The 13,923-nt window shown below is 49.8% G+C and overlaps 1 protein-coding gene across 5 annotated transcripts in view; it reads right to left on the bottom strand.

The window, feature by feature from the left end:
* The window catches only part of CATSPERG (cation channel sperm associated auxiliary subunit gamma), a 32,842-nt gene extending 19,305 nt beyond the window's left edge, over window positions 1–13,537 (bottom strand). For 2 of the 5 annotated variants that reach the window (XM_082367257.1, XM_082367258.1), the window contains exons 1-4: window positions 12,658–13,537; window positions 6,879–7,034; window positions 1,839–2,010; window positions 469–606 (exon numbers count right to left, since the gene is read on the bottom strand). In XM_082367257.1, coding sequence (XP_082223383.1) covers window positions 469–606; window positions 1,839–2,010; window positions 6,879–7,034; window positions 12,658–13,053 — 862 coding nt within the window. In that variant the 5' untranslated portion in view covers window positions 13,054–13,537. Of the gene's footprint in view, window positions 1–468; window positions 607–1,838; window positions 2,011–6,878; window positions 7,035–8,024; window positions 8,098–8,274; window positions 8,402–8,748; window positions 8,894–12,657 lie in introns of all 5 variants that reach the window. The other 3 variants (XM_082367260.1, XM_082367259.1, XM_082367256.1) reach the window with 3 other exon arrangements.
* Between the last annotated feature and the right edge of the window lie 386 nt (window positions 13,538–13,923).

Raw genomic sequence — 13,923 nt, 5'->3', positions numbered from 1 at the left:
CTGAGGATATACCCTGTAAGCCCCTGAATCCAGCTATGCCTGACGTTGGATCCTGGTCTTCTCATTTATATGTCTACAAATTTTTTATGCTTAGATGATTTAAAAAAAAAATTTTGGCCATACCGTGCAGTATGTGAGGATCTTATTTCCCCAACCAGGGATCGAACCTGCACCCCCTGCAGTGGAAGCCCGGAGTCTTAACCACTGGACTGCCAGGGAAGTCCCGGCTTAAGTGATTTTTGAATTGGGCTTCTGCCCTTTGAAACCAAACACACTGTGAAAGATACATAACACACCCCAAGCCCTGCCCCTACAAAGGCATAAACCCATATCGACTCACAGGGAGAACCTCCAGCCTGGGACCCCTCCTGAAGGAATATGGTGAGGGGTGAGGGCCTGGGGTCAGAATTCTTAGACGTGAGAGGGTACGGAGGGGTCTCTTGGGCTGTTGGAGACCCCCAAACTTACCTGTGATGGTCCCAAAGTGGACGTAACCTTCGTGCTTGCCAGTGGTGAGGGCCATGACATACTCGGAGCCATTGCTATGGAAATGCACAGGGCACAACTTCTTGATGCACTCGTTAGCCAGGACACGAACCCATCTCTCTGTGGGGGCCAGCACAGACATTTGAGCCTGGGACCTGGGCCCCCATCCACATTTCCCAGGCCTTAATGAGCCTGTTATCTGTCTTCTCCCACTGGAGTGACAGTTCAGTGTGGCGTTTGAGGTGCCCTTGGTATAGGGCCCCAACTGCCTTTGAGAAAATCCCCCCAGCCCCGCTCACACTCTGTCCACAAGGTTCAGATTGGGCTGACCCCACTCTTCTATTTCCCTGGCCAGAGGATGGGTTCTGAGCTGGGCATGTGACCAAGCTGGGCAAATCAGAGACAGTTCTCAGCTTGCAACCACTAACAAAGAGATATTCTTTCCTGCCCCCCACCTCCACCCCCGGCATAAAAGCCTGCAGTTGCTGGATGGAGTGGGGCAGTACCACAAAGATGGGCCTAACAGCTGCAGTGAGCCCCTAGATCCAACTGTGCCTGAAAACAACATGCTCCTGAGTTTTCCAGTTATCTAAGCCAATAAACACCCGTCTTTGAATTAAATCTCTTTTAACTTGGTCCTTCCCACTGTCAAAGTGCCCTAAGAAAGAAAGGGAGAATAATAGAGCTGTTGGGAACACTCACTAACTAATGAAATATGGGTTACAGTACAAGTTTCTGTGACTCTATAAGTTGACATCTTTCATTTAGATAGGGCAGGGGCAGAAAGTGAGAAGAACTAGGGCTTTGGTATCATTTAACAGATGAGGTTGAATCAAAAGTCTCTGTATTTCCCCTCTGATCAATCTCCCTCATGGCACTGCCTCTCCAACGGCCCATCTCTGTTTCTCTCTTTGTATGTCTTTCTTTCTGACTCTCTGCCACTCTCCAGCCCCCCACATTTCTCGCTTGGTATGCATCTCTCTCCGTTTTGCCTTTCTCTCTCTGCACGTCTGTGTGTGAGTGCACGTGCACCGTGCGTCTTTCTCTCTGCTCCCTCCCTTCACTCTCACACCTCTCTCTGCCCTTAGTCGGTTCACAACTCCTGGGAAGGTCTGGATGAAAGCCTCACCCCAGCATATAGAGGGTAGGAGGAGGCCACTGCAGGGTGGGCAGCGATGCTTCAGGAGCTTGGGAAGTCCCAACATCCCCCTCCCCACTCACGGCAATTCCACTCCCAGGCGCCTCCAGTGATGGATTCACTGAGGCGCCCTCCCTGGGGCTCCAACAGGCAGGTCCCCTTGCCTAAGATGCCAAGGACACCCGGGTATGTGACCCGGCCAGGGGCCCCTCACCGCTGCCACGGTTGCTTGCGTGGAGTGTGGTATAGGTGCCCGTGAAATAGTAGATGAGCTGGTTCTGCCGAATGAAGAGGGTGCTCTCGGTGGCGATGGCATCGAAGATGGTAGCAGTGAAGCTGGCCTGGGGGCAGTAGAAGGAGCCTACCCAGCAACTGTCAATGCTCAACTGCAAGGGAGTAGAGCCAGTGGTAGGCAGGTGGCCTTGGTCTCAGCCCCTGTGTCCTCCCTTGCCTCGAGGCACCAGCTCTGACAACTGCTTGGAATGAACACATGCGGCTGCCCCCAGGGTCCCCTTCCTGCTCATGCTGCAGCAGCATCTTGGTGGCCAAACTTCCCCAGCAAACTTCCCCTGCAAGCAGGTGACCCAGGCCAGAGCCAGTTGGGGCTTTCTGTGCTCCCTAGAGTTGGGCAGTAAACAGCATACTCAATGGTGCTCAGCAGACCTGGTTCCCCAGGCCACAGTCAGGGTTGTACTCATGTGGATCCAAAAGATCCCAAGCTTGGCCCAAGGCACACTTTTAATAATCCTATTCTATCGTGAACACAATTTGGCTGCCAGGCTGACACCATCTGAACTTACGAACGATCACTAGCACTGGCAATATCACTAACAGTGGGAAAGCACCACCAATGAAGGGCCTAAAAGATTGAGTCTATCCAGGATCGAACCGGGCCCCCTGCAGTGGAAGCGTGGAGTCCTAACCACCGGACTGCTAGGGAATTCCCGTTTTTTTTTTTTTTTTGAGTCTAAGTTTAACCAAGCTTCTAGAGCTCACTACCAGTTTATAGGCAACATAGGTTGTTATGAACAGAATTTATATGTTGAAGCCCTAGCCCTCATCATGACTGTACTTGGGCCTTTAAGGAGATAATTAAGGTTCAACAAGGTCATAAGGGTGGGGCCCTAACCCTATTGGACTGGTGTCCTTATAAAAAGAGAAAGAGACACCAGAGATCTCTCTCTCTCTCCACTCATGCCCACAGAGAAAAGGCCATGTGAGGACACAGTGAGAAGGTACTTTCTGCAAGCCCAGGAGAGAAACCAACCCTGCTGACACCTTGATCTTGGACTTCCAGCCTCCAGAACTATGAGAATATAAATTTCTGTTGTTTAAGCCACCCAGTCTATGGTATTTTATTATGGCGGCCTGAGCAGACTAATACATAGGGTCAGAGGAACAAGTTTTAATCGATTCTGTGAAGAAGCAAACAGCCAAATTCTATGGGACAAAAGGCCTGGTTTCTTAAATTGCCTGAAAAAAAGGTAGAGTATTAAGAGACGTAACAACCAAATGCAATGTGTGGGTCCTGATTCAAACAAACCAACTGTAAAATATATTTTTAGATCATTGGGGAAAATTGACTATGACCGGGTTAGATGCTATTAAGGGGTTACTGTTAATTTTGCTGGGCATTATAATGGCATTGTGGTTTTATTTCTTAAAAGTTCTCATGTGTTAGAGACACTGCCTCAGTTATTTCCAGAATTTACAGGTGAATGGTATGATGGCTGGAATTTTCTTTAAAACATTCCAGGAAAAAAAAAAAAATAGTGGGATCAAAAAAAAAAAAAAAGGCAAAATGTTAATTATTGAAGCTGGGTTCATTATACAATTCTCTACTTTTGTGTTTGATTGAAATTTTCCACTAAAAAGTGGAATTTTTCACTAACTTTTCCAATAAAAAGCATATATCAAAGTAACACTCTAAGTTCTGCTGCTGAGGGAAATTTCATCAAGTTAAGGGTAACATGTACATTCTCACTTCCCTACCCTATTCAGCACATAAGAGATTTCTACAGACCACAGACATTGTTGCTGTGCCTGGTGAAACTAACCTGTACCCTCTCAATGTGTCATTTTGATCGGTTGTCATACTTAATCTATTGCCCTGTTAATATTTAGAGTTCTGCCTCTGTTTTCTGGAAGAAATACTTGGAAATTTTCTTTGTTAAACCAGAAGAGGATCATCACATCTCCCTTCTCCCACATACATGAGAAAAAGAAAAGCTATGAGTCAGCTGGATTTCTTATTTGAGCAGAGCTTGAGAGTTCTGACTCATTTAACTCAAAAAAAAAGCAGCATGGTGGGTGTCTCTGGCCACAATGATTGAGTCAAGGTGAGCAAATGGTGAGCCACACCAAGTGGAAGGAATCTTGGGATTTGGGGGTTAGAGGGTAATGGGAAAGATCTTTCCCACTGGATGTGGGCCTGAGATGCAGCCTTTGCAATTCCAAGTACAGAGATGTTTGAGTATAAAGTCAATACAGAGGAACCAGGTCCGAGAGATGGAGAGAGAGCAACTCAGTCTTGGTGACATTGTTTGAAATCCTGGGTCAAGCTGGACCTGAAGTCCTGAATTTTTCGGTTACACAAGCTTACAAATTTCCTCTTCCATTTTTGGCAGGTGGCTAGTTGGGCTCCCAAATTCCTTTCTCCCATATTCTTTGGTAATTGAGTTTTAGCAGGGCATGTGCCACCCAGACGGAAATTATACTTCCCAGCCTCCTTTGCAGTTGGATGTAGCCAAGTAACTAATTCCTCAGTAATGGAATGTGAGTGGAAGTGAAACTTGCTGAAGAGAAAATAGCTTGCCCTTCACTTCTGCTCCTTCTCCTTCCCAATTGGCTGGAATATGGACATAGGCATGACCCAGCTCTGATCACACTGATGAGATCAACACCTGGGGCCTAGAGGATGGTGAAGCAGGAAAATAGAAGGGACGGGGGTTTCTCACTTCTGAACTGTTCGGGGAATGAGCAATAGTGACTATTTAAGCTACTCTCTCTCAGGAGCCTCTTTGTTACAGGTTTTTTTTTTTTTGGCCACGCAGCTTGAGGGATGTTCCCTGACCAGGGATTGAGCCCAGGCCGTGGCACTGAAAGCCCAGAATCCAAACCACTAGGCTACCAGGGAACTCCTGTTACAGCATCTAAACCTGACCAACTCAGGGCGGAAGAGAGCTGAGTAGGGGGAGGATTCCTATGGGACCCTAGGGGCAGTCTAGAAGGGAGTGGTGAGGTGAAACAAGAGGAAGGAAAACAGAGAGGAGACAACAATATGGGGAAAATCCCTATGATTAAAGAATGAGAATAAGTAGGCTTTGATTTTGGAGTGATGGAAACTTTTTGGAAACAAGAGTTGGTGGTTGCACAGTATCAATGTACTCAATGGCACTAAATTGTTCACTTTAAAGTGGTGAATTTTAGGTACTTTCTTGGCGGTCCAGTGGTTGGGACTTCGCATTCCAGTGCAGGGGGTGTGGGTTCGATCCCTGGTCGGGTAGCTGGGATCCCACGTGCCTCGAGGCCAAAGGGCCAGGGCATGGAACAGAGGCAGTGTTGTAACAAATTCAATAGAGAGTTTAAAAAAATGGTCCACATCAAAAAAAATCTTAAAAAAAAAAAAAGTGGTGAATTTTATGAGTTTCATCTTGATAAGTTAAAAAAAAAAAAGAACAAGGATGACTGAAGTTCAAATTGCACTTTTCATTCTCATGACATAAACCCCCTTCTCTGTCCTCCAAATCTCTTCAGCAGAATCCACATCGGCCACATATTTCCTGTGGGTGTGTTTGGGTCAGGAGCGTGAAAACTGAGCAAGGTCTGGAAAGACTTGGGCCAAGAGAGCTGACCCAGGACAGGGAGACTGTCTGTAAATGAAATGAGATCAGTAGAAGCCGGAAGTCATAGCCAGAGGAACCTGAGAGAACGTTAATCCACATGGGGTTGTCAGAAATCATGCGCGGGGCTTTCAGCCTTAAGGGGAGGAGGCTAAGGCAATCTTTGGGGGTTGCTGTGTGCACAATTGTTATCTTGGACACAGTTAACAGCCAGCATCTTATCCCCTCAACTTGTGGCAAAGCTAGCCTGATTTCACTCTGGGGGAACCATCCTTTCTCTGCCTCGTGTCTCGGCTGCCCTCCTCATTAGGATAGATCTCATGACCTGTGCTAAGCCAGCTGGCACATTCCATTCTTTTGGGACACATGACTCAAGCTGGGCCAATCAGGACCAAGCAAACAAATTTCAGGATTTTTTTTTTTTTTTTTTTTTTTAAGTTATTTGGGAAACAGACGCTCCCTTTCTCTCTGCCTGGGAGTTGGGATGATATGAATCACACTGAGGATGGAGTTAATCCAGAAGAAGTGGAGCCGAAAGCTGGAGTCCTCATTTGAGCCCTGAATCAAGCCAGGCCCGCAGGCTGAGCTGTGTCTGGGCTTTGCAGTTAGGCACACCTACTAAAGCCATTTCTCTGCTTAAACCAAACTGGTTTGGAGTTCTGCCTACAGCCACAATTAATTCAAACGTGTTTGTCATTCACACCAAAAGAACCTTGCTTCAGACACTCCTTCCCTGTTCTGGGAATAATATAGGCTCACAATGCTGAATTTGAAACCCTAGGGGCCAGACGAATATCGAAATTCAGAATTTTCCAGTTTAGAAGGTAAGATGGCACATATATACCATCCAAACCCCAGTGGGGTCTGGGGCAACACCCCATAATCAAACTCCTTAATATTTCTGCAGGGCAGCATCTGAATGTTAACACTAAATGGAATGCATAAAGACTAAAAAAAGTAGCCTTTGTTAGCTCAGGTCGGGGTTTCCCAACAAAGACATTTTAGCCCTAAACTTGTGAAAATGCCGTTTCAAAGATTTTGGATTTCAGAATTACAAATGGTGGACCTATAAATAATAATAGCTTTGACTCACATAGTGCTCATTCTGTGTCCGGCTGACATTAATTTATATCATCCTCGCAATGATTCTGTGAGGTAAATATAAATATTGTTCCCATTTTACAGATGGGGAATCTGAGGCCCAGGTGAAGTGACTTGCCCGACATCGCACAGCCAGGAGGTGGCAGAACCAGGACTTGAACCCAGGCTGTCTGGTTGCGGTCTTATGTCTTTCATTCACGCTATTTGCCTCTCATCGGTGGTAGGTCTTTGGGGACCTTTCTCTGGCCCCAGGCCCCCCCACCATTTTAGGAGCTGAGGCCCGGCCCACCATCTGCCCTGCATCAACTCACCTCCACGAGAAAGAAGTCCTTGAAGTTTGTGTCAGTCAGCAGGATGGCCTTCTCCTCAGGGATGCCGCCCAGGATGAACACAGGTGTCTGGTCCACAGTGTACCACAGGGGCCTCGACGGGACATTCACAAAGTACCGGGGTATCAGATTGAAGAGCTGCGGGGCAGGGGCAGGAGGACTGCTCAACACCCCCCTCCCTTCCCTCTCCCACGGTTCCGTCTGCTTGCCCCCATCGCCTCTCTGATCTCATCCCCCACCACTCTCCCACTCACCCACTCTCTCCCGGCCACATGGGCCTCCTGCTCCTCAGAGCCTTTGCACAGACTGTTCCCTCTGTATCCCCTAGTAGCCACGTGATTCCCTTTACTCAAATGCCAAGCTTCTCAATTACACCTTTTTTTTTTTTTTGGCCACGCTGCGCAGCTTGTGGGGTCTCGTGGGATCTTATTTCCCCAACCAGGGATTGAACCTTGGCCCTCCGAAGTGAAGGCATGGAGTCCTAACCACTGGACTGCCAGGGAATTCCCATCAGTTATGCCTTTCTTGAGCATTCCATTAAACACTGCCGTCCCCTCCTGCACAGACCCAGTTCCCCTCACTCTGAATTCTCTCCAGAGCACTAACCACCTTTTAACCTGCTACAGAATTTACCTGATTTCATGTTTACTGGTTTGCTGTCTGTCTCTCCCACTAGACTGTCAGCTCTAAGAGAGGACAGGGATTTGGGTCTCTGTGTTAACTGTTATGTTCCCATGGTGCCACACTGTGTGCTCAGGAAGTGCCTGCTGAATGAATGAATGAATGAATGAATGCACTGTGGTTAAGAATATGGGTGCAGGAGTCAGGCAGACACAGTTTCAAGTCTCGTTCCATATGTACATGCCGAGAGCCTGTGGACAAATGGCTCCATCCTTTTGGGGCCTCAGTTTGCTCCTCCTTAAGATGGGTATGTGAGAGTACCTTCCCTCACAGGTCACTGTCAAGACCTAATGTGATTGTGCATTTAGCAGGGCATGTCGCCAGGGGACCGGCACACAGTAAATGCTCTGTAAATGCAATCTGCCACTCGTTTGGGAAGAAATCAGGGCCCCAGCCTACTGTCTTTAACCCCCTCTTCTACCCTTCCCACCATCTGGGCCCTCTCACCTCATTTCCCACCGTGAATTGGAGTGTGGTGTCTCGCTGTCTCTCCAGGAAGCCGTTGATATTCACCTGAAACCTGAGGTGGGTGTGGGGCACGCACGGGTGAGGATTCCGGCTCCTGCCACAGCTCACTGCCACCTCCCTGTCCTGTTCCCTCCCTTTGGGCTCCTCCTGTCTTCTTTGGGGATCTGGAAGATTGGGGAGGAAGCCCTTCCCAGAGTCTACCCCCCGCCCCGGGTTTGGGAAAGGGCACCTTTTATTGGGAATGAAGGGCCCCAGGCCGTTGCTGCTAACGTCCACGCGCATGACCACGCTGCCGTTCTTGATGGGCATGGGCGTGTACCAGCTCATGAGACACACCTCCTCTGCATTACACCTCTCTGCTGGCAGGCAGGGGGTACTGAGGCTGCTGAGGCCTTCCAGTAGCAAGCCCCCCAGACCACTGGGATCCCCCTGCAACTCCCCACGCCGCCCCCCCTCAGCCATGGACCCCACTGGCGCCTCTGTGTGGTCCCATCTAGGCCAAGGAACCTGCTGAGGCCTCCCCGGGCCCCCCTCCAGGTCAGACACCTCTGTGAGGCCCCCAACAAACCCACACGCCCACCAGGTCATAGGCCCCTTTGATGGTCCCAGCCTCCCCTCAAGGTCACGAACCCTGCTGAGGTCCCTGGCAATGCCCCCACATGCCCGCCGTGCTGTGACCCCTCTGGGAGCCCTCCAGGCCCACCTCTGCTGCGGAAGGGGGCTGCCTCCATCTGGATCTGCAGCTGCTCTATCTTCCAGCGATGGAAGTTGACTGGGGACTGGAAGGTGACCAGCACCACCGGCTTCAGCCCCGTCAGGTGGCCCTTGCGGACCAGGGCCTCAGAGGACTGAGGGCGAGATGGGCCCACAAGTGTGTCCTTAAGATAGCCTGTGGGTTCCGCTGCCTTGACCTCACCTTTACTAGCCTGTCTTCTTCCTGGGGCTGGGTCAGGAGAACAGACTCTCCACTGAGGGAAGGTCAGAGAACATGGTCTAGGGTTGGGGCTGGGGCAGGGGATGGGCCAGGCTAGGAGACGGGCAGAAGTGCTTTGGGCTGTGGAGGGAGTCAGGAGGCCTTCCTGGAGGAGGCGAGTCCAGAGCCAGGTCCTCAGACAGAATTTGGATGTAGGGAATGCATGGGGAAGGACAGCATGGGATAAGCAAAAACGTAAAGGTGGGAGTGCCTGGCACCCACGATACTAGCAGCCTCTTCCCTCACTTCAGGGATTTCAAGTCCCACTCTTGAGGCTTCTACCCCGCCCCCTACCCAGAGAAATTAGAGTCTCTGCCACCGCCACCAGGTTTGTGGGCTGGGGCCTGGGGCTGAGGGTGGGATGGGGCAGTTAGACAGAAAGGAACTGGGGAAGAGGGTGACGGGGCAGCCAGGGACAACCTCCCAGAGATGCCAGGATCCTGGCTGGGCTAAGAAGGGAGGGCAGGGCTTAGAGCGGAGATGGAAGGAGGAAGATAGGTGTTCTAGGGTATAGAACAGCATTAATTTTTTTTTTTTTTTTTGGCCACACCGTGCGGCATGCAGGATCTTAGTTCCCCAACCAGGGATTGAACCCGTGCCCCCTGCATTGGGAGGGCCCACTGGACCACCAGGGAAGTCCCTAGAACAGCACTAGCAAAGGCTTGGAGGCACCCCCAAGAGACAGCTGTGCTCAAGCCACTGTGGGCAGGGGTGTGGGGGCAGCTGTGAGATGCGGGCGGGAGATTTAATGGGTCTGACCCCTTTTGCACAGGCCTTCATCCTGAGGAATGCCTAGGCCAAGGCCCTTTCAATCCTGCCCCCTACACCGGCCCCAGCCCTGCCTCAGGGTTTCCAATCACAGGGTAGCAGGTGCTGGTGGGCGGGGACCTCCTCCCCGTCAGGGCTACCGTGGCCATGACGACCCTGGTCCTGTCCACCCTCCACTCCTGCCCGGACTGAGCATCAGCCCCCTCCCTGTCTCCTTGCTCCTGCCCTGCCCCCCATTCAGCCTGTGAACACCTGAGTCCCATCACATCCCTCCTCTGCTCAGAACCTTCTCATGGCTCCACCTCACTCAGGGGGAAAGCCAGGTCCTCACTATCTCCTCCCACTCTCCCCCTCGCTCACTCTCCTCGAGCCACAAAGGCCTCTGGTCGGCTCCTCATACACACTGGCTTCCGTCCTGGCTGTTCCCTCAGCCCAGATGTTTCCCCCAGTTCTCCGCATGTGTGTCCCTTTTCATCATTCCACTCTCTGCTCAAGCTTTTCAGAGACCTTCCCCAACCACCCCAGCTAACACCCTCCTTTCTGACATATCACCTCATTTTATTTTCATCTTTGCACTGATTACTGTAATAAATTATTTTATGTATTTACTTGCCAATTGTCTGTTTCCCTGGTGGGCTGCATCCAGAAGAAAAACCTGGCCACGTTGTTTATCATTGTACCGCCTTCCCCACCCCATTGTGAAAAAAAAAAAAAAGAGGATCTGACTCAGAGCAGGTGTTGCATGAACAGATAAAGGAATTATGATCACGCTTTCACAGATAAGGAGAGAAGGCTCATGGAGTAAACTCTCTGCCCAGGGTCACACTCTAGAAACTTTTTGCTAGCATTCACTGAGCCCTGTCTATGAACCAGGCACTGTGCTAAGTGCTTCACACTTATTTAATCATTTTATGAAGTGCGTATGATCATTATTGTACCCTTGTTAAGGATGAGGAAACTTTGGTACAGAGAAGTTAAGTAACTTGCCTGAGATCACACAGCTACTATGTAGCAGAGCTGGGATTTGAAGCCAGGCAGCCTGGCTCCAGAGCCCAAAGGATTCACTCTCATGCTATACTTCCTCCAAGTAATGTTAGTTAATGGCAGATTCAAACCCAGGTCTGTAGCCTCCAGAACTTCAGTTCTAGACCACAACATTCTACTGTCCTCAGAAAGCTTACTTGAGCCAAAATAGTCTTAAAGAAGAACAAAGTTGGAGGACTCAAACTTCCCAACTTGAAAACTTAATACAAAACTACAGTGATCAAGACTGTGTGGTACTGGCATATGGACAGACATATAGAGCAATGGAACAGAATTATACCCAGAAATAAACCCTTATATTTATGGTCAATTGATTTTTGACAAGGGTGCCAAGACAATTCAATGGGGAAAGAATAATCTTTTCAACAAATGGTACTGGCATAACTGGATATTCACATGTAAAAGTTGGACCCCTACCTCACACCATATACAAAAACTAACTCAAAATGGATCATAGGCCTACACGTAAGAGCTAAAACAAACAAACAAACAAAAAAACTCTTAGAAGAAAACATGGAAGTAAATTTTCGTGACTTTGGTTAGGTAAAGCCTTTTTAGACAACACCAAAAGCATCAGCAACAAACGAAAAAACCTGATAAATTGGACTTTATCAAAATTAAAAACTTTGGTGCTATTGTATTAGTTATGAGGCAAATGCAAGTCAAAACCACACTGAGATACCATTTCACACATACTAGATGGCTATAATCAAAAAGATGAACAAGAGCAAGTGAGGATATAGAAAAACTGGACCCCTCATACATTGTTGATGGGAATATAAAATGATGTGTAGCTGCTTTGGAAAACAGGCTGGCAGTTCCTCAGAAGAGAAACAGAGTTAACATATGACCCAGCAATTCCTTTCCTAGGTATATAGTGAAGAGAACTGAAAACAGATGTTTACACAAAAACTTGTACAGACATGTTCACAGCAGCATTATTCATAATATCCCCCCTCAAAAGTGGAAATAACCCAATTGTCCATCAATTAATGAATGGATAAGCAAAATGTAGCACATCCATACAATTGAATATTACTCAGCCATAAAAAGGAAATACTGATGCCTGCTACAACATGGATAAGCCTTGAGAAGAAGTCAGATACAAAAGGCCACATATTGTATGATTCCATTCTTTATATGAAATGTCCAGAATAAGCAAATTCATAGGGGCAAAAAGTAGATTAGTGGTCTCCAGGGGCTGAAGGGATGGGGGTACAGGGTTTCCTCTTGAGGTGATAAAAATGTGCTGGAACAAGATAGTGGTGATGGTTGCACAACTTTGTAAATATACAAAAAACTATTGAACTGTATCCCGCAGCTTGCAGGATCTTATTTCCCCAACCAGGGATCGAACCCGTGTCCCCTGCAGTGGAAGCTCGGAGTCCTAACCACTGAACCGCCAAGGAATTCCCGAACTGTATATTTTAAAATAGTGAATTTATGGTATGTGAATTATATCTCAATTTTTGAAAATTATTTTCTTCACTTTATTGAGGACAGTGTTTTGTTGTTGTTATTTTGTTTTGTTTGGCCGCGATGTGGGGCATGCGAGATCTTAGTTCCCCGACCAGGGATGGAACCCGTGTCCCCTGCAGTGGAAGCGTGGAGTCTTAACCACTGGACCGCCAGGGAAGACCCTATACGTCAATTTTTAAAAACGGAAATAGCTTACTTGAGCACCAACTATGTGCCTCGTGGGATACCGGGAATCTTCTTGAATCTTTAAGGTCCCTAGGGTCTGGTGGTGCCACCGCTATTCAAATGTTAGAGATGGGGAAACTGAGGCCCCAACAGAATGAGCCCACCCCCTCTGCACCCACTCACCTCTCCCTTGCAGGAGTAGTTGATCTTCAGGTAGTAAGGAAAGCCCAGGTATGTCTGCAAGGAGAGGGTGGGCAAATGTCCAGAGCCCAGTGGGGTGCAGGTCCAGGACCTCTCCCGTTTGCCTGACACCAGTCCCCTCACCTCGTCCGGGTCGATGGGCGCGTCCACTAGCAGGCTGAACACTTTGTCCACTGTGTACAAGGGCTCTTGATCGACGAAACGATCGCTCGCGTCCTTCTTGCCTACTGTCTCAAAGTTGTTCAGGACAACCTGCCAGGTGCACTCCTGGGTATTCTTTATCGCCCACAACCTCCACGGTGCCAACAGCACCACCAGCAGTGCCCACAGCGCCTGCAGGACTCGGAGCCTCGGCCACGCAGGGCCAGCAGGGGACATCTCGGGGCAACGGATAACGTGGCTTCAACCTGGAGAATGCGGAGGTCACCAGCTTGCAAGACTGTTCTTGGTAGGCGCCTTCTGAGATCCCGTCTCGCTCCGGTGCTTCGTCCCGTCCCGGCTCCTGGCCCCGCCTCTGCTCCTCACTCCACTCCTACTTTTGCTCCAGGCTCCACCCTTGCTTTTGTTCCCGAACTCGGCCCTGCATTTACTACTACACTTCTGGACCCCGCCTCTGCTACTACTCCAGGTCTCGCCCCTCCTGTTGCTCCTGGCCGTGCCCCTACTCCTGGTTTCGCCCCGCCTCCTGGTCTCTCCCCTTAACCTTGCCCCACACTTCTTTCCTCTGCCCCTGCTCTGCCTCCCACCGCTGCTCTTCACTCGATCTTGGTTTCTGTTTCTCGATTTAGCTGCTCCCCACCTATTTTCCCCAGTTCCTCTGGTCTCGCACCTGCACGTGGCTCCGCCCCCACTTCTTGCCCCGCCCCCACTTCTCTTCGCACCGCCCCATTCTCCGTGCTCGGGCCCTGCCCAGGTACCGGGTCCTGCCTCTAGACCCGCCCCTCTCCGGATCCTGATTCCGGACCTTCCCCACGCCCCGCCCCTTCCCCTGTCCCCGCTCCTGTTTCTCGCCTGGAGCTTGCTCCTCGCTGGGCTTCTGCTCCTCGTCCCACCCCTTATAGACCCACCCTTCCCCCTCATCCTGGGGGAACTGTTCTTCCCAAGCCAGCTCCTTGCCCCGCCCCCTCCTATGGCCCCGCCCCTTCTCTTTAGAGAGGCTTTCTTTGCCTTGGGAACTCTCCTCGCCACTGGCCTTCCCCTCGCTCCGCACCCTCTCCTCGTCCTGCAACTTCTCGTTCCTTGTCGGCG

Source organism: Balaenoptera borealis, assembly GCF_965194805.1.
Source record: "Balaenoptera borealis genome assembly, chromosome: 19".
NCBI lineage: Eukaryota > Metazoa > Chordata > Mammalia > Artiodactyla > Balaenopteridae > Balaenoptera > Balaenoptera borealis.
The sequence above is the reverse complement of the archived record's forward strand: the minus strand, read 5'-3'. Positions and strand labels throughout refer to the sequence as shown.